We start from the raw sequence: 26,918 nt of genomic DNA on the forward strand, positions 1-26,918 counted from the left end.
CGGTATACCGTGCCTGTTGAGGGCGGTTCTGCCTTATGGGACTCTGAGGAGTGTAAGTTGGAGACCATTCTTACACAGAATTTTGATGTTTCCGCCTTGGGTGACCAGGCAGCTATTTGTGGGGGGTTGGTGGCTTGGGCAGTGTTTCGGTGGGCTGAGCATGCCCTGGATCGTGAGTCTGATGACTGGCTCTTGGTGGATCAGGAGGTGGCAAAGATTGAGATGGCTGCCTTTGTTCCTCTCGGATGTCCTTTATGACTTGGTGTGGACATCTGCCAAGTCTATGGCTTTTGGAGTGGCCATGCATCGTACCTTGTGGCTTCGTTCTTGGTCGATGGATGCAACGTCCAAAACTAAACTCACTAAATTTCTCTTTCGGGGGTCTTTTTATTTAGAGAAGATTTGGATAAGTTGGTTCCGACTCCGACGGTCTGCAAAGTGCCCACCTGCCTGAGGACCGTGCCCGCCCGGTGGCTCGGGGTGGCACTGCCCGGGGGCATCTGTGGGAGTTCTGTAGATACCGCTGTGGGTGTGGGGCTGCTCCCTTCCCGGCTTCGGGGTTTCCTGGGGTTTTTATCAGTGCATGCAGTCCTTTGGAGGGGCTCATTGGGGGGCTGGGAATCCCTCCGCCGGTTCCCCCGCTGCCCATCCTGCCCAATGACTCCTTGCCGGCTCCCCCTCTGATTCCGGTGGGTGCCCAGCTGCGTGAGTTTTTTCTAAAATGGGCCGAGATCACGTCCGATCAGTTGGTCCTGGAGGTGGTGTGGGACGGATATGCTCTGGAGTTTGCCCGCTTTCTGCCAGATCATTTTCTAGCTTCTCTGTGTCAGGCGGCATGGAAGACAAGCAGGCAAGCAGGAGAAAGCAGAGGAGAGGGAGAGAGGATTTAGAAGGACAAAAAACAGAAGGAAGGGAGGCAAACCAAAGCTGAGAAGAGGCAGGAGACTAAGGGGATCGGCGAGAGTTAGCTCCGCCCACCCCTGATGTCAGCCACCGAAGCTCCCCCTTAAAAGGGGAGGGGCCAACGGCGCCTTAGCGACAGCGCCTTTGTGACGGGCCTCAAGAAGGGCAGAGTTAGTACATCAAGGAAGGGCGACAAGGTAAGAAAACCAATAACTAACACAGCAGAAAATCTTAAACTGTTATCTTTAAGCAGAAACGACGATGGAAGCAGAGGGAAACCAGAAGATGAGCTTTCCAGTGTTCTGCACAGACTGTCATATGTATGACTACCTCCCCTCAGGGAGACAGTCATATGTATGCAGTCGGTGTCAGGAGCTGAAAAGCTTGAAGAACTTGACTTGAGGACAAGATACAGGAGCTAGAAGGACTTTACACCACGGAGGACCCTATCAGGACATTTGAAGACTTCATGAGTGAGAGACACATCGAGAAGGAAGTCAGGGATCTCGAGGAATTCATTGAGGAAGCATACAGGAGGAGGGTGGAAGAGAACGATCTCCAGATGAAAGATGAAGTTACACCAACACCAACATGGAAGGGAGAGCAAGAAACAGATGACCTCAAAGAAGACACCCACAGAGGAATACCGCACGAGGGGGGAGGAATTGGCTAGTCGATGCCCAAAAGAAGAGAGAGCGAAGCACACCGAGGACCGAAGTGAAATTTGAAGAAGAGAAAGTCAGCGATCCTAGTGGGAGACTTGATCTTGAGGCATGTGGACAGCCACATAGCAGGAGGAAGAGAGGATCGGCTGGTGATCTGCCTCCCAGGAGCAAGAACCAAGGATATCGTGGACAAAATTGGGAAGATCCTGGAAGGAGCGTTTACAGAAGAGACCGCAGTAATGATCCACATTCTGTAGTCTCAGCAGGAGAGGCTACAGAAGAAACACGCTGATAGAACAGTTCAGGATTCTGGGAAGGAAGCTGAAGATGAGGACCCAGAAGATAGCGTTCTCAGAGATCCTACCAGTACCGAGGGCAGATGTGAAAAGGCAGGAGGAACTACAATCAATAAACGCGTGGATAAGGAGGTGGTGTGAGGAAGAAGGGTTCCACTTCGTGAGGAACTGGACAACGTTTTGGGGCAAGAGTAAGCTCTACAGGAGAGATGGACTGCTCCTGAGCATGGCGGGAACAAGACTTCTAGCAAACAACATCAAGAGAGGAATAGAACAGGCTTTAAACTAAGAGGAAGGGGAAAGCCGACAGTCGACCTAGTGTCGCTGATTCGGAAGAAGGTATCCCGTGAAGATACTAAGGGGAAAAAAGGCTGGGAAGAAACAAGGGATGAATTACAGGACTCAACTAACCCAGAAGAGGAGGTTAGAAAGATTGTAGCAAAAGAGAAGACACTAAAGACCGAAGCACAGGGAAAGGAAATGAAGACAACAAAATGCCAGGATCTAAATTGCATATATACTAATGCAAGGAGCCTAAGAAACAAAATGGGGGAACTAGAAGCCGTGGCTAATGCAGAGGACATAGACATCATTGGAATCTCTGAAACATGGTGGAATGAGGAAAGCAAATGGGATACGGCGCTGCCGGGGTACAAGCTCTATCGCCAGGACAGGTCAGAACAGAAAGGAGGTGGAATAGCCCTATACATAAAAGAAAGCATACAATCGACAAGAATGGACACAGCGGAGACGACCAACAAGCTGGACATGAAATAAAGATGGGCCTATACTATCATCCATCGAGATATCGATAAAGAAATGGAAGCTGAGATGAAGCGAGAATGCAAAAGCGGTTACACAGTTATTATGGGAGACTTCAGCTACCCCGGGATAGACTGGAGTCTTGGAAGCTCAAGATGCGCTAAGGAGACAGAATTCCTGGAGGCTACACAAGATTGCTTCATGGAGCAGCTTGTTAGAGAACCGACAAGAGGAAATTCCACTCTGGATCTAATCCTAAATGGGTTAAGGGGACCTGCAAAGGAAGTGGAAGTAGTGGGACCTTTGGGAAACAGAGATCATAATATGATCAAGGTCAAGGTGGAGGTAGGAATACCGAAAGGAAAGAGAACCATAGCGACAACTTTCAACTTCAGGAAAGGAGTGTGTGGCGCAGTGGTTGGATCTACAGCCTCAGCACCCTGGGGTTGTGGGTTCAAACCCCGCGCTGCTCCTTGTGACCCTGGGCAAGTCACTCAATCCTCCATAGCCCCAGGTACGTTAGATAGAGTGTGAGCCCACCGGGACAGAGAGGGAAAAAATGCTTGAGTACCTGATTGTATAAACCGCTTAGATAACCTTGATAGGCGGTATATAAAATCCTAATAAACTTGAAACTTGAACTTGAAAGGAAACTACGAAGCAATGAGGGAAATGGTAAGGAAGAGACTTAGGAACACTTCCAAGAAATGCCAAACGGTAGAACATGCCTGGTCTTTTTTCAAGGACTCGGTGAGCGAGGCGCAAAATCTGTACATCCCCAGATTCAGAAAGGGGTGCAAAAGAGTCGAACAAAAGATCCGGTATGAATCACTAAAATAGTGAAGGAAGCGATAGGCATTAAGAAAAATTCATTCAGGAAATGGAAAAAGGACAAAACTGAGGAGAACTGGAAAGAGCACAGGAAGTATCAAAAAGAATGTCACCGTGTGGTTCAAAAAGCCAAAAGAGAGTATGAAGAGAGGCTAGCCAGGGAGGCACAAAATTTCAAACCGTTCTTCAGATATGTTAAAGGGAAACAGCCGACTAGGGAGGAGGTGGGACCACTGGACGACGGAGACAGGAAGGGAGTGGTGAAGGAGGAGAAAGAAGTCGCGGAAAGACTTAACATGCTCTTTCCGTCTGTATTTACGAACGAAGACACAACCAACATACCGGAACCTGAGCAATTCTTCAGTGGAAATCAAGCAGATCCTCAACGTTTATGAATATATAGGTGCATCTAAGCACAATTCTCCAAAAACTTAGGTGCCTGAAATGTAGGCCCTTAAGAACCTTGCCTACATTATAGGTGCCTAAGTTTTTACATAGGTGCCGCTAGCCACGATTCTGTAAATGATGCCTAAGCGTGATTGACACACAGCTGGTGATTTTTTTTTAGGTGCCATTTATAGAATGGTTTACATTCAACTAAAACTGTTTACAGTCAAACTGTAATAAAATCCCTCCTAAAAACTGGTTCTAATTAAAATCAGTTACATGTTATGTGCATGAATTTAGGCACGGGTCAAAATGGGTGGATTGGGGGGCACTCCTTTCAGTTACATGCATAATTAAGAATACGGAAATCCATTCCTAAATTTAGGTGCAGGCATTTGCACCACATTTTTGTTGGTGCAAATGACTGCATTTAAATTTAGTCGCAGTTCCTGGGCATAAATGCTATTCTGTAAACCATACCTAACTTAAGCGCGGCTTTTTGGCTCTGATTTTTGGGTGCCATATATAAAATTTAGCCCTTAATGTGCACTAACTAAACGAAGGCATGCTAAGTCAATTAGTGCATGTTTAGTGCTCACAGTTTTTAAGTACCTCTGTTTTAATGCTGTAGTTTTGTGCTCTCACTAAAATTTACTTTACTTTTCTGAGGATGTTACAGCCAGAGCTGAAAATGAGACGTCTTTGTAGAGAAAACAAAACTACAGCCCGGCTGTCCTGTACTTTCCTGATGGTTTTGTGCATAAGGTTCTGGGTTGTGAACTTCAGACCTGTTGCTACATTGTGAATAAAAAAAAAAAAAAGCAATGCCTACTTCACATTTCCTCATATTTTTAGTTCTGCAGGCTGGATTAAAAAGGAATTACGCTGATGTCCAGGTTTCTGTCATAGAGTGTCCGGATCTCACCCAGAAACCTTTTGGCTTTCCTGTTAAAGGTAAATTCACAATGTGAGTTCAGTATGTGCTGTTGACATCTCAGCGGAAGAAATATTTGCTTAAGCTTGTACCATCACAATTTCTTACTTTGCATCAGTTTTAGTTTCGAAACCAGACTAGGCATCAACTTTTGCTCCTTTTTGATGGGAAAACCGAGTATGATTCATGGTAGCGCCTAATGATGTATCAGAGCAGCAGTTGAAGTGGCTCTAGAGAAAGCTGCATCTTACTCCTTTGAGCAGAGGGATCACCTTGCACTTCTTGGCCAAACATTGCAGGGGATAGAACATAAGAATAGCCTTACTGGGTCAGACCAATAATAATAATAATAACTTTATTCTTCTTTTTTTTTAGTTCAATAAATTTTTATTCAGTATTTTAAAAAATACAAGGAGCAATTCAAATACATAAAAGTAGTATAACATTTTGCATTAATATACAGTTATTTATAAAGGCCCATATTATTAAGAAAAGCTCAGAGTATTGGATTTGTTTGTGGTGATGTATGACAATAGAAAGTGAAATAGGACAAAGTAAAAATTGAAAGAGAGAGGAAAAAAGAAGAGAAAGAAAAAAAAAAAAATTTAAAGAGAGGAGAAGACAGGAGTGTCTACATAGTAGAATGTACATATGAATCTAAAAATGACCAGGGTGATTTTTTGTTTTTCCAATTCATGGATTTACGGAGTGAAATTTTATTTTCATATGCATATGATTCAAATCTGTGGTACATACATAGAGAGTTCCACCAAAAAGTAAAAAAAAAACAAAAAACTTTATTCTTCTATACCGCCACAATCTTGCGACGTCTAGGCGGTTTACAATCAAGATGGTCCATCAAGCCCAGTAGCCTGTTCTCACGGTGGCCAATCCAGGTCACTACTACCTGGCCAAAACCCAAGGTGTAGCAATATTCCATGCTACCGATACAGGGCAAGCAGTGGCTTCCCCTGTGTAGAAGAATGGTGGCATACAGTATCAGTCTCTTACAAATAATTGTTTCACTTGATTTTTATCCTGTTAACTGTTGCTAGTTACCACCAAACCATCTTAATCCCGATATTACATCACCAAAGAGGGTGAACATAGTTGTGAAATATTAATTAAAGTGGTAATGTAGGTAGAGAGGGGGGTTGAGGAGACAGTGAGCAATAGATCAACAATTAAAAATGCCCATTTGGGCAGGGAGGTCCATTTGCTTTGTAGTTAAACCTGAACTTTTAGTAGATAATGCTTTAAACTATTCTGTAAGAGCCCTTTTTATATTCAGTCTTATTGTTCCTTTGTTTCTGCTTTTTTTTTGTTTGTTTGTTTGTGTGTACCAGGGGGGTTTGTAATGCACCCTTGATCCTTTTCCCTCTTATCTTTTTGCTAATATTCTACCTCAAGTAATCAATTGGCTGACTACATTACTAAATTATGCTTTAGAAACAGGATATTTCTCACATGACATGGGTATAATTAGCCTTACCCCTCTCTTGAAAAACCCAGATCCACTCTGCAGGCTGCTCCACTACTGGAATTAGGTAAATAGATGCACGGGAGGCCCGGGGGAAGCCAGACACCGCAGCACTTCCCGACTGATCCTTTTGGGGGGGGGGTGCAGGCCTTCAAGGGAGAACAGGCCTTCAGGGGTGATGGTGCAGGCCTTTGGGGGGGCTGCAGGCCTTCAGAGGTGGTGGTGCAGGCCTTCAGGGGGGACAGACAGGCCTTTAGCAATGGGGTGCAGGCCTTCGGGGAGGCCTGGTGTAGAAGTACACGGAAGGAAGGTGGGTTCAAAGAGACATGCATATGACGGACTGGAGGGGAGAAATAATGGGTCTAAAAACAGAGGCGAGGGAGAGAAATGGTGGACAATGGGATTTAGGGAGGGAAAGGAACAGAAAGGGAGAGAAGTTGGACACAAGGGATGGTGTGAAGGGGGGATAGAGATACTGGATAGGAGGGTAGTTGGGAACAGAAAGGTAGAGACGGTGGACACTGGGGTTGTGGAGAAGAAGGTAGAGATGCTGGATGAAAGGGTATTTGAGAAAAGGATCTGGGGATGGAGCTGAAAAAAAGAAAGATGTCAGACCTCTGGGGGAGGGAAGGAAACAGAAGGGTAGGACAGAGATGGAAGATGGATGGTTAGCACCAAGAAAGAAGAAAACGACAAATGGGCAGGAGACCCTGGCAAGCGAGTTATCAGAAGACAACCAGAGCCTGGGTCCAAAATGATCGAATAATAAACAGAAAAGAAAATGTAGAAAAAATAATTTTATTTTCTATTTTGTGATTACAATATGTCTGATTTGAAATGTGTATCCTGCCAGAGGTGGTGTTAGGCTGCAAACGTGACCTAGGATTTAAGAGAGAGGAAAAGTCTTTTTGTTTACACCACAGTGCCAGTGTGGGTAGGAGAAGGCAAAGGGGGTGAAGAGGCTATAAAATAAACCCACCAGGATGTTTGAAAAAAAAAAAACACCTATTGATCACATAGAAAAGGACAGACTGAAGGAGGAGGAGCATGGCCTAGCATTTGAGTGCCGCTGCATGCTCATACATGTCTAAGGGCTTCTTGAGCTTGGGGGAGAGCTCTGGTGTGCTGGATCGATCTGAGAGATGTTACCAGGAAGTGTTTCTGAATTCCCCTGCTTGTCAGTGTTTTATTGTTGGTAGCCTCTATACCGCTACTAATGACTGGGGAGTCAATTCTGATGAGCTTCAGTATAGGAAAGGTTGCCAGATTTTACAATTGTAAAATCCGGACACCCTAGACCTGCCCATCTCCATCTCAGTCCTGCCCTAGCTCTGCCCCCGCTGCCTGCTGTGGTTGGGCAGGAGGCAATCCGCACATGAGTGGGTGCCACGCAATGATGTCACGTGCGGCACCTGTGCATGCGTGGATTGCCTCCTGCCCGACACGATTGAGAGGAGGCTTTTCAAAACCCGGACAAAGTGCTGGGTTTTGAAAAGCCGTCCAGATCCTCAGACATGTTCTCCAAAGGAGGACATGTCCGGGGAAATCCGGACGTCTTGTAACCCTAAGTATTGGTTTTGCAATGCCTGAGCTAAATATATGTAAATCCTACCTATATACTATAATTATTGTTTCTGTATTGTACAGATTGTATTGTATAGGTATTATACATAACTCATTCTTTTAACTATCTTCTTTATCTGTATGGAAATTTGTTCTGAATGAGAGACTACCAGTTAAATCACATCTCTTCTGTTTGTGGATAAATACATTCTTTAATGAAAGCCAACTGCTGTTACTTGCTGCATTTGAGCATTTGATTGCTATTTCCTCCTTTTTCTGTATAATACCTTTGTCCCTCATGGTTTTGCAGGGATTTGCGGAAAGGCTAGGATAGCAGACGTTGGAGGTGTGCCTCACTTAGTACCCCTTGCACGCCTGGACAAAGTGAGTCCTTTCTGTTTCTCTTCCCACTTCCAATTAGGACAGGACAATCCATGGCACATTTCTATTCTCTTTGGGTATTATAAAAGAAAGATGGTTTTCAGAGAGATCGATAACAAATCCACCAGCTCTTTATAAGAACATAAGATAGCTATACTAGGCCTGATTCTTTAAATGAAACCTAACCTAAATCTGTGTGCAAGTTAATTTTTTTTTAATTGGTTAATTCGTGGCAATTGATCACGCCATTGAAATCAATTAAAAAATAAAAAACAATTAATTAAAGTTATGTGTTGATATCTGCATGGCACCTAGTGATGCCTAAGTAGACGTGTTCTCCAGCACCTGACTATGCCTTCCTGAAAAGTAGGCATAGTTAGGGGCGGAGAATATGCATTGTAAACTTGTTGATACCCACACAAGTGCCCTCTGAACATTTTGTATGCATTAACATTCGTGCTGTTCTGGCGCTAACCATTTCTAATGCTGGTGTTAGGTTTTGAGCACAATAAAACAGGGGAAGCAATTCCTCAAAATCAAACAGGCAAGAGCAAAGTGGAAATGTCCAATCAAATTGGTGCACAAAAAAGTGTCTTTCAACTCATCTGATAAATCCAATGGTCTTTATTAATCCAAATTAGCTCATACATCCAAAGCAACTCAACGACTCGACATGATCATGTTTCGGCCACCCGGCCTGCATCAGGAGTCTACGAATTACATACATAAACAATCATTAGTAAATGGTTTATTTACTTTTGATTGTTTATATGTATGTAATTCGTAGACTCCTGATGCAGGCCGGGTGGCCGAAACATGATCATGTCGAGTCGTTGAGTTGCTTTGGATGTATGAGCTAATTTGGATCATGTCGAGTCGTTGAGTTGCTTTGGATGTATGAGCTAATTTGGATTATGACGAGTCGTTGAGTTGCTTTGGATGTATGAGCTAATTTGGATCATGTCGAGTCGTTGAGTTGCTTTGGCTGTATGAGCTAATTTGGATTAATAAAGACCATTGGATTTATCAGATGAGTTGAAAGACACTTTTTTGTGCACCAATCTGATTGGACATTTCCACTTTGCTCTTGTTAGGTTTTGAGCATCAGGCACCAGGGTCTAGTACAAGTACACAGTTCTAATTAAAGTGAAAGGGATGGTAGTGTCCTCTTCAGCATTTGAGTGAGGTGGTGGACTGTTCTTCGTAGGAGGCTGAGTTTTCTGCCAGTTTTTTTGGCAAATGGAGCCTGGGACCACAGTTTTGCTGTTTACAGCTGTCACACATTAAAAAAAAAAAAAAAAGAAATTAAAAGCTTCCTCTTTGGGCTGGAAAAGGAGTTCTGTGGGCTGCAGTTTGATGACCCCCGTGCAGGATCTTGTTCATTCTGTGGCTTTTCTGTATGCCACAACACTTTTAGGGAACAAAGCAAAATGAATCCAGCACCTACATGGCAAATGCAGCTCGGTGTTCTTTGGTGTTATAATTCAAACCACTCTCTAGCTAGCAGAAAACAAATGTTCTGTAATTTCACCTGCAGAACAGAAGTTATTTCCATATTTTATTAAAATTTTTTTTACAACTTCCTCCTTCTGACCCTGGGCAAGTCACTTAATCACTCCATTGTCCCAGGTACACAATAAGTACCTGTATTTATCCCAGCACAAGCAGGCAGCTATTCTCACTAGTGGGTGACGTCATCCAACGGAGCCCCGATGCAGACATCTCACAAACATACTTGCTTGTAGAAACTATAGAAGTTTCGAGTTGCCCGCACCGCGCATGCGCGAGTGCCTTCCCGCCCGATGCACTGGGCGCGTCTCCTCAGTTCTTACTTTTCTGCGGAGCCGAGAAGTCCGTCTTTGACTCTCTGCGCGAAGTAACTTCACTTGTGCTTTCTGAGTCTGCGGTTTTGGGTTCATTATCGTTGGTTCGCGTTGTGTTTTCTTGTTTTTCAAAAAAAAAAAAAATTTCTTCTGTTCGTTTGACCAGGCAGGCCACGTGGCTTCAATCTTGCGGCGGAGCTTTTTTGGTCTATGTCCTGGCCTGTCACCGGTTTTAAAAAGTGTGTCAAGTGCCATCGCGCGACTTCTTTGACGGACCCTCATCGACGCTGTATTCAGTGTCTCGGGCCTCAACACCTTCTAAAATCATGCCGGCCTTGCTGCACGCTTACAGCACGTGCTTTTAAGCGTCGCTGCATCTTGTGGGAGTCGCTGTTCAGCATGGGCTGATGGCTCTTTGAATTAGTGTGGCTGTTAGGACTGATTTTGCTTTGATTGCAGCTGTTCTTTGCTGCTCTTCAGAAGCTGCCGCTCTGGGGGGACCACCTAGTCTAACGATTATGCCAGTACTAAGATAGGGAACCCCTCTCCCCACCAACATTTCTGCTGCAAAGGCCAAGTAAGCCTATGAATAAATGTTTAACAATGGAGGAGTGGCATAATGGTTAGTACAGCGGGCATTGGTCCTAGCGAACTGGGTTCAATTCCCACTGCAGTTCCTTGTGACCCTGGGCAAGTCGCTCAACCCTCTGTTGCTCCAGGTACAAAAACTTAGATTGTGAGCCCTCTAGGGGCAAAGAAACTACCTGCACAAGTGTACAGCCTTGCATAGGTCTAAAAGCGCTATAGAAATGATTAGTAGTAGTAGCACAGGGGTGCCCAATTGGTCGATCGCGATAGACTGGTAGATCGCCATGGCAAAGTGAGTCGATTACGGAGTCCATCCCGGGCTCCGTGATAGACTCGTGTTGCCTTCACAATCTACCGGGCCGATCAGCCTTCTTCTCCCCGACGTCAATTCTGCCGTCGGAGAGGAAGTTCCGGGCCAGCCAATCGTTGCCTGGCTGGCCCGGAATTTTCTCTCCAACGGCAGAATTGACGTCGGGGAGAGCAATGCTGGTCGGCCCGACGCAGGGAAGCAGGGAGAGCTTGGGGCGGCGGTGGCTTTGGGGCCTGTTCCCCGATGGCGGCAGCGGCTTGGGAGCCTGTTCCCCGATGGTGGCGGCAGTGGCTTGGGGGAGGGCAGGGAGAAAGAAAGAAAGGGGGCAGGCAGGGAGACAGAAGGAAAGAAGGGAAACAGAAAGAAAGAAAGGGGGCATGAAGAGAGAAAAAAAGAAAGGGAGGCAGGGAGAAAGAAAGGGCAGGGAAAGAGGAAGAAAAAATTGGGGGAGAGAATGAGGTCTGGAGGAGAGGAAGCATACAGGCTTAAAGCATACAGGCTGAAAGAAGGGAAGAAAGATTGGATGCACAGTCAGAAGAAGAAAGTGCAACCAGAGACTCATGAAATCACCAGACAACAAAGGTAGGAAAAATGATTTTATTTCAATTTAGTGATCAAAATGTGTCCGTTTTGAAAATTTATATCTGCTGTCTATATTTTACACTATGGCCCCCTTTTACTAAACCGCAATACCGGTTTTTAGTGCAGGGAGCCTATGAGCATCGAGAGCAGTGCAAGGCATTCAGCACAGCTCCCTGCGCTTAAAAACTGCTATCGTGGTTTAGTAAAAAGGGAGGGGGGTATATTTGTCTATTTTTGTATGGTTGTTACTGAGGTGACAGTGCAAAGAGTCATCTGCCTTGACCTCTTTGAAAAAAACCCGGAATATAAATGATACAGTGTGCTTTGTGTTTTTTAAAAAATTTTATTGTTAGTAGATCATTTTGATTTGGTCATTTTAAAAGTAGCTCACAAGCCCAAAAAGTGTGGGCATACTTTCTCCAGACGGGATGGACAGTTTGGCCAAACAGCATTACAAAATTTATTCTCCTAAGTTGCCGACTCTCCCACCATCCCATTGTGGTTAGCTTGGAGGTCACCCACTAGTGAGAATACCTGCCTGCTTGTCCTAGGATAAAGCAATGTTACTTACCGTAACAGTTGTTATCCAGGGACAGCAGGCAGCTATTCTCACGTCCCACCCACCTCCCCTGGGTTGGGGATTCTCTCCTAACTATCTGAACTGAGGAGACGAGCCCGGTGCATCGGGCGGGAAGGCACTCGCGCATGCGCGGTGCGGGCAACTCGAAACTTCTAAAGTTTCTACAAGCAAGTATGCTTGTGAGATGTCCGCATCGGGGCTCCGTTGGATGACGTCACCCACTAGTGAGAATAGCTACCTGCTGTCCCTGGATAACAACTGTTACGGTAAGTAACATTGCTATATCTAAACTGCTTTGAATGTGTAACCACAAAAAGGAGGTATACAAGTCCCATTTCCCCCCTACCCCCCACCCAGAGCATTGGGCTCTGAGGTCAGGTATGTTGTTTTCCAGGTGGTGTTATAGCTAATCAAGGTGTGGCAGGGAGAAGAGTATGTAAAGATAGTATATCAAAAAGTGCAAATAACCTATGCTAAATGAAAACATGCCTTTTGCACAGATTTATAACATCAATACTGTTGCCAAAGAAATTGAACTGCCTGGAGCTTACATTCTTGGAGCTGGTGCGGTCTCTCACAGGACGCTAGGAGAAAATGCAGAGGTTTGTAGCCTTAAAGGGAAAAACTCACAAGTGTGTGTGTGTTTTTAATTTTTAAATCTCAATTAATAGATACTGGGTTTTTTTTATTCCTGGCTTTGCCTGTGATTTTTCCTGCACAAACACAAGCCATTTACATCCTAGCGGAGCAATGGAGCAGCATACAGGATACTGCAATGAACTGCACATAAAAGGTCCCAGGTACACATCACATCATATTGTATGGTGAGCCCTCCAGGAATAGCAGAAAATGCACTGTACCCTCCGGTACACCACTACAATAGCCCTTACACCTGCAGGTGTCACCTCTATGTGAGTTTAGTATGTATTTTGTGTTTTTGGGGATACTCACACTTTCTACTACTGGTGTACCCGTTAGAAGGGGCTATGGGCCTGGGTCCCCTTCTTTACAGTCCACTGCACCAACCTCTAGGCTACTCCAGGGATCTCTAAGAGGAAGAGGAATGGCCATTATATATGCAGTTGTCACCTCATGGGGGGTGATGCCTTTATCCCTCCTCTGGTTATTTTGGTCAGTTTGGGCACCTTTAGGGCACTTAGTCGTTATTCAAACTGGCCTAGCCAAAAAGTCCTGGTTTTTGTCTTGAATGTTTTTACAATGTTCTTTTATTGCAGAAAAATGTTCAAATCATAAGCCTGCCCTCCTCCAACCCAAAACATGCTTCCAGCACACCCACTGAGCTGTAGACGAACTGCATTAAGAAATAAACATCTTAAAAATGAGTTTCAAAAATAGCAATTTGGATGTTATTTGCCCCCCTCAAAAATCCATCTGCCATTTTTTGCATTTTGTTTTGTTTAAAAAATGAGCACCATAGTCGTCTTGGGCAGATGTAATGCATTTTCCCCAGAAACATAAAATGGGAAAACCTCTGGCCAGTAGAAATCAGTATTTTATAGTTTTGCAAGCTGTTTGCTTTCTCTTTCACCTGGCACATTCCTTCTGCTCTTTTGGGCTTCCAGTTCAGTGGTTACCAGGGCTGGGATATGGCACCATTTTACCTGAAAGCACACTGCTTTGATAGCTTTCAAGCTTGCAGGGAGTCTCTAAGAAAATTAATTTAGGGCCTTTGATTACAGGTTTCCAGAAAGATTTTTTTCATTTTGAAAAAATATTAGAGTAACTTCTTTGATCTGTCTTCATTGGTTGCTGGTGCATGCTAGGGTTTTCTTTAAGTTGGCATGTTGGTATATACAGTTTTTGAAGACACAGGCCCTGAGTATTTAATAGATTAGATTACATTCTACATGTTTTGATTTTTTTTTTTTTTTTTCCTTTTCAACTAGGTGTTGTTGAAATAGTTGGTTATCAGGGCTGTACAGGTTTAGGCTCAGATTCTGTAACCGGCACTGTTTGTCTGTATCTATTTTATGATTGTATTTTGTAAACTGCCTAGGAATAGGCAGGTAAGAAATTTTTTAAATAAATTCATTTTTAACTGAGTTTGGGTGCCTACCAGCGCCTAAAAATCAGCACTGGCTCAAGAATCTAGCCCCCTGTTTTACTAAGGTGCACTAATCGAATTAGCGCACGCTAACGCGTCCATAGATTAACATGCACATGTTAGAGCGTTTAGTGTGCACGAATCTGTTAGCGCACCTTAGTAAAACAGGGCCAAGGCCTTAGTGTTTGTTACCTAAGGAATTGAGATCTATTAGGTCATATCTTCTTTTTTGGCAGAAGTTAAAGACATACTTGTTTAAAAAGCATTTATTGTAAGTTAACCTGCTTTTCTTTTTTATTTATCTGGTTGTAATCTGCTTTGGGCCTAATTGGAAGTTGGCAGACTATAAATGACACATTACAGTAGAATGATCACTGCAATGACCAGACTAAAAGAAATCAGGTAAATGATATTAAAAATAGGGGAAACAATTCGCATTTAGGCATCTGATTGACTCCCTTCTCTCTGCTGATTCAAAGATCATGAACATTTCCTCTGCAGAATTGAGAACAGAAGAACTGAGCTGGGAATTGAACTGAGTTAACCAGCTATTTCCTTTCTTCTACTGCTATTTATCATTTATATAGTGCTGAAAGGTGTACAAGCGCTGTACATTTTGACTTTTAGAGATGGTCCCTGCTCGGAAAAGCTTGCAATCTAACTTGGACAGACAGACATGACATATAGGGTTGGGGATGCAAAACCCAGGGTGAGAGGAGTTAAGCGTCGAAAGCACTCTCAAAGGGGTGGGCTTTTAACTGGGCCTTGAACACTGCCAGAGACAGAGCCCGCCGTAGGGATTTGGGCAGCTTGTTCCAAGTATAAAGCGCAGCAAGGCAGAAGAGACGGAGTCTGGAGTTCGCAGCTGAAGAGAAGGGCACAGAAAGGAGGGCCTTACCAGCTGAGCTCAGCTATAAAAAGTTAATCTCGTAACAAATTTAAGGGGATCATATTTCTCTTTCTTGTAACTTGTGTGCCACTGCCATTCTTCTTGCTAAAGTAATGAAGCTGGTGACAGAGAATTTACTTCAGTTTCTTTTCCTTTCTAGCTTATATTGTCTGTCCAGGCAGAGAGTGAGCATAAAGCCGCTGTAAATGGGAGTTACGTTGCTCGAATCAGCCCTGAAGATGGAGCATGTCTGCTGGAGAAATATAGAGACAAATATGCAGATTGTGACTTTGGACTGCTGTCCAACCTGTATGCCAGCGAGGGCAAACCTGGCAAGGTGAATGTATCAATTCTTATTAGATTGCATTATTAATGATCTTTTCTTCTGTTAAAAGCAAGTATCAGAATTCAAGATGGCGTCAGGCTAGGTCATGTGTTGTGGCGCCTCCCGCCATCCTTTTGTTATTTTTGTTTTGCTTTACTTTCTCTTATTTTTTACCCTGGTTTTTGCTCTATTTTTACTATTTTATGCTATTTCATTCTTCTAATTTTTAATCTTAGTTTGATCGATACTTATTTTGTCTCTAATTAAACCACCTCGGGCATGGCTGTTAATGGTGTCAGGTCAAAAGCGCGCCGGGACAAAGGTGCGCCCAGACAATTGAGCGCAGCGCGCACCGCCGCGCCGCTCTAAATTACTGTTTTTAGCGCTCTGACAGGGGTGTGTGGGGGGGAACCCCCCCTTTACTTAATAGACATTGCGCCACGTTGGGGCGTTGTGGGGGGTGTGGGGGGTTGTAACCCCCCACATTTTACTGAAAACTTCACTTTTTCCCTGTAATTTCTGGAATACCCCTGACATTCCTGTGGCCCAGTGGCATAGTAAGGGGGTGGTGGGAGGGGCAGACTGCCCTGGGCGCCATCTTGGTGGGAGTGCCGGCACCTCTTCACCCCCCCTACGCCACGCTCGTGCCTTTCTTCCCCCCCTCCCCGTACTTCTTTAAAACATTTGCCAATGCGAGCAACTACTCTAGCCTGCTGCTCGCGCTAGCCTGGTTCTTTCTGAAATCACTTCCAAGTTGTGGGGCCAGGAAGTAACATCAAAGGGAAAGCCAAGGCAAGGAGCAGGCCGGAGAAGCTGCTCACACTGGTGAAGATTTAAAGAGGTATGGGGGTGGGAAGGGAGTACATGAGTGTGGTGTGGGTTTGTGGAAGGAGTGGGGGGGGTGGAAGAGAGGGGGTACCTCCTACCTTGCTACACCACTGTTATGGCCACATCTCCTTTTGAGTTGTACACTATAAAATCAAGGTGTGCATTTTGTAGAATAGCACACAGGACAGATATTGTGCGTAAACCCAAATGACTGCCTGTTAATGGTTCATTGATTAATTTACTTGTGGATTTGGGGGTCTGTGCCCATGTTTTGTCAAAGTATAGAGAATTCAGGAGTAAATACACTCATATCATAAAACACATATTGTACTTGGAAAAGTATACATGTAGGCAAATCCTGGGTGGATCTTATCCTTACACAATTAACTTTATAGTACCTTTGGCGTTAAGACACAAGTTTCAACGCCAGTGTATGTTAAGTATAAGTGCTCATGTAATATAATGTAATATCAAATCCCATTACCCTTATCCCTTATTCAATGTCGGCTCATGTCTGGGCTTTAGCATTGCATATCCAGTTTAAGTGGAGTCGGCTGGTTAGCCAATATCCAGAACTTAACCAGCCATGGGTTGCTGCATAAAGGTGGGACTGTGTTTTATGTGGTTACTCGGGCTAGTTAAGTGCTGACTTTGCCCCAGGAACACCCATAAAATAACCAGTTTTCACTTAAGCGCTAACTGCTAATTTTCAGCCGTGATAACTGAAAATTAGTAGATAGCGATTTAACCTGTCAGTGGGCATTTCTAGCCCATTAAATAGTTTTGAATATTGACCAGCATATTTATAAAATTACCCCTATTTAGGCAGTTTTCAAAAGCTGTGAACCTGTATAAACGGTGTGTCTGAAAATCACAGACTTCCTCTGGGCTGATGGCTCTTTGAATTAGTGTGGCTGTTAGGACTGATTTTGCTTTGATTGCAGCTGTTCTTTGCTGCTCTTCAGAAGCTGCCGCTCTGGGGGGACCACCTAGTCTAACGATTATGCCAGTACTAAGATAGGGAACCCCTCTCCCCACCAACATTTCTGCTGCAAAGGCCAAGTAAGCCTATGAATAAATGTTTAACAATGGAGGAGTGGCATAATGGTTAGTACAGCGGGCATTGGTCCTAGCGAACTGGGTTCAATTCCCATTGCAGTTCCTTGTGACCCTGGGCAAGTCGCTCAACCCTCTGTTACCCCAGGTACAAAAACTTAGATTGTGAGCCCTCTAGGGGCAGAGAAACTACTTGCACAAGTGTACAGCCTTGCATAGGTCTAAAAGCGCTATAGAAATGATTAGTAGTAGTAGCACAGGGGTGCCCAATTGGTCGATCGCGATAGACTGGTAGATCGCCATGGCAAAGTGAGTCGATTGCGGAGTCCATCCCGGGCTCCGTGATAGACTCGTGTTGCCTTCACAATCTACCGGGCCGATCAGCCTTCTCCTCCCCGACGTCAATTCTGCCATCGGAGAGGAAGTTCCGGGCCAGCCAATCGTTGCCTGGCTGGCCCGGAATTTTCTCTCCAACGGCAGAATTGACGTCGGGGAGAGCAATGCTGGTCGGCCCGACGCAGGGAGGCAGGGAGAGCTTGGGGCGGCGGTGGCTTTGGGGCCTGTTCCCCGATGGCGGCAGCGGCTTGGGAGCCTGTTCCCCGATGGTGGCGGCAGTGGCTTGGGGGAGGGCAGGGAGAAAGAAAGAAAGGGGGCAGGCAGGGAGACAGAAGGAAAGAAGGGAAACAGAAAGAAAGAAAGGGGGCATGAAGAGAGAAAAAAAGAAAGGGAGGCAGGGAGAAAGAAAGGGCAGAGAAAGAGGAAGAAAAAATTGGGGGAGAGTATGAGGTCTGGAGGAGAGGAAGCATACAGGCTTAAAGCATACAGGCTGAAAGAAGGGAAGAAAGATTGGATGCACAGTCAGAAGAAGAAAGTGCAACCAGAGACTCATGAAATCACCAGACAACAAAGGTAGGAAAAATGATTTTATTTCAATTTAGTGATCAAGATGTGTCCGTTTTGAGAATTTATATCTGCTGTCTCTATTTTGCACTATGGCCCCCTTTTACTAAACTGCAATACCGGTTTTTAGTGCAGGGAGCCTATGAGCATCGAGAGCAGTGCAGGGCATTCAGCACAGCTCCCTGCGCTTAAAAACTGCTATCGCGGTTTAGTAAAAAGGGAGGGGGGTATATTTGTCTATTTCTGTATGGTTGTTACTGAGGTGACAGTGCAAAGAGTCATCTGCCTTGACCTCTTTGAAAAAAACCCGGAATACAGTATGCTTTGTGTTTTTAAAAAAATTTTATTGTTAGTAGATCATTTTGACTTGGTCATTTTAAAAGTAGCTCACAAGCCCAAAAAGTGTGGGCACCCCTGTAGTAGCAGCTTTTAAACAACTGGTTGTTAAGAAGCAGTAATATCAAACAATGGAGACTGCCCCCTCTTTATGAATTTTTCATAATTTTTCTTGGTTTCCTGGTCGTTTCTTCAGGTTATTCAAGTAAGTGCCAGTAGAAGAACAGGAAAGGATAACTTTGTGAGCTGTATGAGAAAATCTTTGGGAAGCTACTATGGAGATAAACCAATAGGAATGGGAGGTACCTTCATCATTCAGGAGGGGAAAGCAAAGCTTCACATCATGGTTAGTAATACGACAACGTTTGCTTCTACATTTGTCTTCTCTGTGTGTTTACTGCAAGTACTTTGATACAAAGCGGAGTACTGTGATCTTGATTGTCCGGTGCAATAGGAATACTGGGTGACCTGGGGCTGCACAGTTGCTTGTGGGCCAACATCACTTGCTGGTTCTCTGTGTCCCCCTCTGCTGGTAGGAGGTCACACACCCACGTGTCCATGGGAAATTCCCTAAAGACAAGTTCCTGTTCATTGAGGTCCTTTGTGCTTTTTTTGCTGCATCGTGTTTGGTGTACTCTGCAGGGCTGTGGAGTCGGAGTTGAGGAGTCGGAGACAATTTTGGGTACCTGGAGTCGGAGCGGATAAAAATGTACCGACTCCTGATAAATTTAAATTATAATAAATTATGATTAAAAAAAATACAGCAAGTTCAAATGTCCCGTTTCACAAACAATAGTCATAATTAACATATTGCGGGTATTTTTCGCCGATCTATGCCGAAAAGCGGGCAAAATTTTTTTTTTTAATGTTGCACGGGAAATTACGTTTCGCGTAAAATAGCTGTAACTTCTGAACCATTGCTTAATTTTGAATAAAACTTTCAATTTCTTTTCTTATATTGAATTCAGTAAAGCGACGTTGCATATGTGTGAAAGATAAATGACCAGAAAATGGCCAAATAAAGAGATTCCAGCAGGAGTTTTTTTAAAGAATTAAAAGAAGTAGCAAAGTATGATCGCTCATTGAAACTGACTATAGAAGAATCCAACCTTGTTTATCCTGAGATTATAAGTGATGTGGCTAGAACCGTAACAACAATGCCACCCATCCAAGTCAGTGCTGAAAAACTATTTTCAGCTCTAAAAATAATCAAGTCAGATTTAAGAGCTTCTATGATTGAGGATCTGGCAGAAGCAATTCTGTTTCTTAGAACAACACTACATTGAGTTAGTTTTGGATTGCATTTAACAGCTATTCTACTCTACAACTATATTCCAAGTTTAATATATAAATTTTTAGGTTTTCCAGCTTTTGTTTTTGTTCATGTAGTTAAGCTTTGTTTTCTGTATTAAAACTACCAAAGAATGTGGTTCATATTTTTAAACTGGTAAAGTTCCTGTTCCTGATTTTTATGCCACTTGATAAAAACAATAAATAAAGCCATGGAGGGGCATAATCAAAAAAAGCGTCTAAGTCCCCTTTTGGCCTAAGTCCTTAAATGTTCAACCCAGAAGCAGGGAAAGTGTCCATAACCAAAACAAACGTCCATGTTTTGATTATGGCCTTCCTCTGCCTAAACACCCAAGCTCCACGATGTCTAAAAGTACACCCACAGCACGTCCACACTTTTTAGCCATAATGAAACAAAAAAACGCCTTAGCCCCAAACGTCCAACAGAAAGGCTTTCAGGCGAAGGAGAAGCCAGTCCTTCACCTAAAAGCTGGATTCTGTAAGTGGTGTCTGTCAAAAACAACACCGGTTACAGAATCCCCCCCCCCCACAACAATCAGGGCAGGCAGGAGGGAGCCCAAGCCCTCTTGCCCCGCGGCAGCCGCGACCCCCCCAACACGATCGGAGCAAGAGGAAGCCCAAGCCCTCTTACCCTGCAGCAGCCGTGACCCCCCCGACACGATCGGGGTTAAGAGGGAGCCCAAGCAAAGCAACTTACAAAACAGCTTCAAAGGATAACAAGAATAAAAGACAAAAATAGAGATCCAATTCTTGGATGGTGATTCTTTTATTCCTGGGAGTGGAGGAGTGACCTAGCAGTTAGAGCAGTTGCCTCAGCAAGCCCAGTGCTGCTCCTTGTGACCTTGGGCAAGTCAATTAACCCTCCATCGCCCCAGGTACCATAGCTAGATCATGAGCCTGCTGGGACAGATAGGGAAAATACTTAAGAGTACCTGATTAGGATTGGGAATCCTTCAGATGGCTATGCTATTGGGTGGTATATCAAATACAAAATAAACCGGAAACTACCCAGAATCCAGCATATTGTACCTGTAGGTGGATTGATTTTTTTTTCAGTTTTATATCTGACAAATTGCCGTATGGTTGTCTCTCTGCTCCCTCAGAACTCATGAAGAAAATTCCCAAAGGAGAATGCTTCTTTGGTTGCAATCATTGGGGCTCAGCTTTTCACGGTCTGGTATCTCGGACCCATGCTAACAGCATGCTTGGCTTGCGCCCAGATAACCATATAAGTAAAGCTCAGACCGGCAAGAATTCACAAGCTCTACTGTCATCCTGACGGGATGGTGAATTTTATCTTTTCTTCTATGAACATTCCTTCTGGTTTTTAATAGTTAACTGTATTAATACAGAAATCAGACACATACCAAATTCCATATAGGTTTCATATAAAAAGTTTCTTTGGAAATGGGAGCTTTTATTTGTGGCTGTATAAATAATACAAATGGTCAAAACATTGAATAAAGGTATTGAAGTGATACTTTTTGGACTTTGTTGCAGCCCCCAGAGTTTTCCACCTGTCCCTTAAATACGGATGAAGATGTAAACAGCTGGCTGAAATTCTATGAAATGAAGGCCCCGCTGATCTGCCAGTCTGTGCTTGTTTCCAGAGATCCAGTACGTATGTGGGTTTCTTTTCCTCTGGGTAGTTTTGATAATTTGTTCTTCAGTTTATCCATGTCTTTCACTATTGTTTAAGCCAGGGGTCTCAAACTCAAACCCTTTGCAGGGCCACATTTTGGATTTGTAGGTACTTGGAGGGCCGCAGAAAAAATAGTTAATGTCTTATTAAAGAAATGACAATTTTGCATGAGGTAAAACTCTTCATAGTTTATAAATCTTTCCTTTTGGCCAAGCCTTAATAATAATATTGTCATTTATAGCTAAAGAGACATATGATCAAGAAACTGTTTTATTTTACTTTTGTGATTATGATAAACATACCGAGGGCCTCAAAATAGTACCTGGCGGGCCGCATGTGGCCCCCGGGCCACGAGTTTGAGACCACTGGTATAAGCTGAACACAATTTTTCCTCCAGTTTTGTTTTCCTTTTTCGTTTTGGGGCATTTCTGTGTTTTAGTGCATACTAAAGTAGTTATTCTAAAAAGGCCATTTGCATTTTAGAGGTGTATAAACTGATAGTTAAGAATTTCTCTTGCTATTAAATCCACCCTACGTCCACTAAGTCTGTATTTTAAGTCTGTATGTTATGTCCATACTGTAATCTAAACCTCTTTGTCTATACTGTATACCTCCTCACTAAATGCTGTAAAGTCTGTATTTCCCATCAAAGTATGTCCTAAGCATACTATGAATGTACTCTTGTAACCCGTTCTGGGCTCCTTTGGGAGGTCGGGCTAAATAAATAAATAAAAATAAAATAAGTATCTAAATTCTGATTTTATGAAGTTGGAACATAGATGTCTAAAACTGAAGAATATGCAAATGAATAATAATAACTTTATTTTGTATACCGCCATACCCAGGGAGTTCTAGGCGGTTCACATCAATTAATTAAGGTTACAAACAATGAAGTCATTGGCGTTAACAGTCTAGGAATGTACAGGTCATTGAAGTTGACAGGACTATACAAGAGTGGTCAATAGGACGGTAATATTTGTTTACAGGAAAATGCAGGTCCTTGAAGTTAAGAGGTTAGGAGAGTACAATAAGAAGGAGTAGGTGGAGATTCACGTGCATTGAAGGGAGTTGAAGAAGAAGAAGAGGGTGAGTTAAGGGTTCTGTCTGTGTGTTTTGAGTTTTTTTCTGAAGTCAAGGTAGGTGGGGGTGTCAAGCACAATTTGGGCGAGCCATGGGTTCAGTTTAGCCGCCTGGAAAGAGAAGGTTTTGTCAAGGAACCTTTTGAAATGACATAGTTTTAGGGAGGGGAAGGCGAACAGATGGATTCTGCGGGAGTTCTTATTGTTGTAATTTAGATTGAAGTGTGGGTTGAGGTAGCTTGGGGATATACCAAATACTGTTTTGTAGCAGAGGCATGCGAACTTGATTCCCCCCGTTGCCCCAGGTACATTAAATAGATTGTGAGCCCACCAGGACAGACAGGAAAAAATGCTTGAGTACCTGAATAAATTCATGTAAACCATTCTGAGCTCCCCTGGGAGAACGGTATAGAAAATTGAATGAAAAGAATAAAAAAGACTTTTTGTGTTTTTAGGGTTTTGACCTGCGACTGGAACATACTCATTGCTTTAGCCATCATGGAGAAGGTGGCCACTATCACACGGATACGACACCAGAGACAGTGCGGTATCTGGGATACTTTCACCCTGCAGAGATGCTTTATCGGATTGACAAGCCAAAAGAGACTCACCTGGTTGGGCGAGACTAGAGCAAGTTATATTTGAGACACATACACATACGCATATATAAACATACTAGTGTTTAAGCCCGTTACATTAACGGATGCTAGAATATATGTATGTCTGTCTTTCTTTCTGTCTGTGCTTCTCCCTGTTCATGTCTCTTTCTTTATTTCTATCTCTCTCCCTCCCACTGTCTGTCTTTCTGTCTGTCTCTTTCCCTCTGGCCCCCTGTTTGTCTGTCTTTCTTTCTTTCTGTCTCTCTCCCTGTCCGCTGTCTTTCTATCTCTCTGTGGCCCCTTGCCTGCCTGCCTTTCTTTGTCTTTCTCTATGGCTCCCTTCTTTATCCTCCCCAAAGCAATGCAAGATTGCCCCCAGAACACCCCTCCCCCCAAAGCAAAGCACGTTTGCTCTTGAGCATTTCTGCTCTGCCTCTTGACTTGTTTCTTCAGTGTTCTTTCCCTAAAAGAAAATGAAAAAAAAAAAAAAGCCTGCAAACACAGGAAATTAAACATAGTAACAGCATAAATGAAAACAGAGGAATATCTTTATAAGTCGCAATCTGGCCGTAGCATATCTTAATCAAATGTTATGTAAAGTTAATATACAAAATAATGTGCCATTATATCTATCCCTATACTATGCCTAATTACTGATCCCAAAATGGCCATTGCTCAGTCTAAAGCCACAATCGAGGGACCTAACCAAGATGGCAAGAGAGAGCTCATTAGGCCCTAAATTCCAAGGTCTTTGTCACTCTGCCTGACCTTATGTAGTAAAGCTATACTGAGAAAACAATCAACAGGATTTAAAATGATGTGATCAAGCCACAACTTTTTCAGCCCTTTACCCTGTGCAAAGAATACTGTGGTGGTTTTTCATTCCAGCCAGCACTTGTTTATTAAAGCTGCCAAAAAGGATAGGTCTTAGAGAGCATACAACCCTAGAGACTGATTGCAGTTACCCTCCTCGGGAGCGCCGCTGATTTCAGCCGTGGTGTCGCCTGACGGTAATGCTCGGCTGTTGCGCAGGCGCCGCTGCCTTTTTTTTTAGTTCCTCGGCGCCGTAATGATCTCTCTTGGACCGAAGGCTTGCGGCTCTATGAGACGAATTGCCTCCTCTCTGCATCCCCTTTCCTCCTTCCTTCAGAAGGCAAGAGCCGCCGCGGCCGACAGGCTCTGCACCACTGCATGCATGCGCACTCCTACCTGTGGGTCCCTACAGCTCACGGAAAACGGGAGCACGCAGGTGGGAGTGCGCATGCGTGCTTAGGGCTTTATTATATTAGATGCTTATGAAGAAATGAGCAATATATGTAATTACACCAATTCACATAGTTTTCAATAACGACCCTTAACATTTGCATAATTTGAAAATGCATAAGGTGAACTTCATTTAGAGAGGGAAATTATCTATGTGTAGGGTTACCATATGGCTCCAGAAAAAGGAGGTCAGATTGAGACATTTGGGTTTTACTTCTACTGAAAGCAATGGAAGTAAGGAGGACAGATAGAGACATTGGGGCTTTATTTCCATTGAAAGCAATCTCAATCCGGCTGTTATAGTCCATCCTCCTTTTGTTGGAGCCATATGATAACCCTATCTATGTGGGCTGCCTTTAAGATGGGTTATTTTACCACTAACAAAATATCTGATGTTGAAAAAAGTAAGACACGGCACTGCAGTGCACATGCAGTGGCCTCAAGAACTGTAAGTGCACGGAGAACATGAAGTTTAACAAACAGTATAGACTGCCTTAATTTTATACTGTTTGTTAAACTCCATGTTCTCCTTGCACTTACAGAACGGGAACATAGGGTACTTTTATGTTGACCCAAATTGTCCTATGTTTCGGCTAAAAGCCTGCATCAGGGGTCTGGAAGTACAAGTAAAAAATAATAAATGAAACGATATTCACAATCATTTGGTAACATGAAGCAATAAAATAATAAATGCATACCGTGTCTTATATTAATTTTGGGCCCAAAAAACGCACTAGGGCTTACTTTCAGGGATGTCTTATTTTATTCATTTACAACAATCATCTTTACCTTCTCCCTAATTCTTCCTCTTTCCTTTCTTCCTCCATGTGCAGCATCTTTCCTCCCCTTTCATCCATCCCTTTGTGCAGCATCTTTCTATCCCTCCCTCCCTCATATCCCCCTGTGCAGCAGAACCCTACCGACCCTCCCACCATGAGACTGGGAGCTCCAAGGCCTCCTAAAGCAGCAGGGGTGGGGGTTGCTGAATCGATAAGTCTGATTTTTTTTAGCAAATCAGATAGCACTAGTGTCAAGGATGGAGTCGGGGAATATTAGGGGGCTTTGTGGGTCAGTCTTAACTAGGGCTTATTTTGGGGGTAGGGCTTATATTAGAAGCATCTTTAAAACGTATGCTAGGTCTTATTTTCGGGGAAACAGGGTATACAATCACCTGTTCAATCATAAAGTACTACAATGAATATATTAAAACCAATGAAACATATAGATTATGCTTCCATGCCATCTGTGTAAAATTTAGCAATAGATAAATAACAAACATAAAATATGTCAATTGTATCAATAAACAAATCAATAACTAAGGGCCTCTTTTATCAAGCTCAATAGAGTGTGTGTCGCCATGGTAAATGCCCTGAAGCCTATAGGGATATAAAGGGCTTCTGTGATTTTGTCACATGGCACTCACTAGCATGGTTTCATAACAGAGAACATAAGAACATTGAAGGGAATTGACTTAGTAGAGAAAGAGAGATTGTTCACCCTCTCCAAGGTGAAGAGAATGAGAGGGCACTCACTAAAGTTAGAAGGGGAAAGATTCTGTACAAATGTAAGGAAGTTCTTCTTCACCCAGAGAGTGGTAGAAACCTGGAACGCTCTTCCGGAGGCTGTTATAGGGGAAAGCACCCTTCAGGGATTCAAGAAAAGGTTGGATAAGTTCCTACTGGAACAGAACATACACAGGTAAGGCTAGACTCAAATAAGGCACTGATCTTTGACCTAAGGGCCACCGCTGGTCTGACCCAGCAGCGGCAATTCTTATGTTTCTTCACCTGCAGTGCGTGCCTTTTTGTTGCCAGGAGGTTTTGCCCTTGATTTTGTGTTAGCCATGTACAAGGCTTACTTGCAGGTGGCTAGGGGTCCTGCTTCTTCCCCAAGGGTCTCCGGTTCTCAGTGAGGGAGGGGGTGTCTCTCCCTTCGGCGGCGGCCCCCTGGTGGCAAAAAGGCATACATTGCAGGTGAAGAAGAAACACCCGACACCTGTTCTGTCTTTCTGTTCTGTCGGCCTTGAGGGACTAAAAGAAAGAAAATTAGCAGGTAAGAACCTAATTTCTCCTTAAATTTCTTCTTTTTATAAATGTTCTCAAATAATAAATTTTCTTTAAAGAGTACAAACTAAATTCGATCAAACATAACAGTATCTATGTGGGCTGCCTTTAAGATGGGTTACTTCAGCATAGCTCTCATTCTGTGCAATAAGACCTAATTACTATTAACAGTAAAATAGCCTGTCTTAAGGGTAGCTCACTTTGATAACTTCCCTACTTAGGATTAGCCAGTGCTTATTGGCCCTGCCACTGATCCATAGCAGTAATTATAAAATAAGCATTTTTCTTAGTTATAAGGACTGAATCATTTGCTCCAGGGAAACCATATTTGAGTGCTCTTTGGCTTTTTCCTTAGTAGGAGTTTATTTAGTTCCTTTGTAAGTTTGATATACCGTCTTGCATATGCATTAAACAGGGGTGTCCAACCTTCGGCCCCGTGAAGTATTTTTTGCAGCCCTGGTTTAGGGCGATGCAGTG

The 26,918-nt window shown here is 43.6% G+C and overlaps 1 protein-coding gene across 3 annotated transcripts in view; it reads left to right on the forward strand.

Moving 5' to 3' along the window:
- Positions 1-24,767, forward strand: part of C15H11orf54 (chromosome 15 C11orf54 homolog) — an 89,009-nt gene extending 64,242 nt beyond the window's left edge. For all 3 annotated transcript variants that reach the window (XM_033922580.1, XM_033922578.1, XM_033922579.1), the window contains exons 3-9: positions 4,700-4,798; positions 8,132-8,205; positions 12,586-12,687; positions 15,200-15,376; positions 18,681-18,830; positions 21,296-21,412; positions 22,972-24,767. In XM_033922580.1, coding sequence (XP_033778471.1) covers positions 4,700-4,798; positions 8,132-8,205; positions 12,586-12,687; positions 15,200-15,376; positions 18,681-18,830; positions 21,296-21,412; positions 22,972-23,145 — 893 coding nt within the window. In that variant the 3' untranslated portion in view covers positions 23,146-24,767. The remainder of the gene's footprint in view (positions 1-4,699; positions 4,799-8,131; positions 8,206-12,585; positions 12,688-15,199; positions 15,377-18,680; positions 18,831-21,295; positions 21,413-22,971) is intronic.
- The last annotated feature ends 2,151 nt before the right edge of the window (positions 24,768-26,918 follow it).

Source organism: Geotrypetes seraphini, chromosome 15 (assembly GCF_902459505.1).
Source record: "Geotrypetes seraphini chromosome 15, aGeoSer1.1, whole genome shotgun sequence".
Lineage (NCBI taxonomy): Eukaryota > Metazoa > Chordata > Amphibia > Gymnophiona > Dermophiidae > Geotrypetes > Geotrypetes seraphini.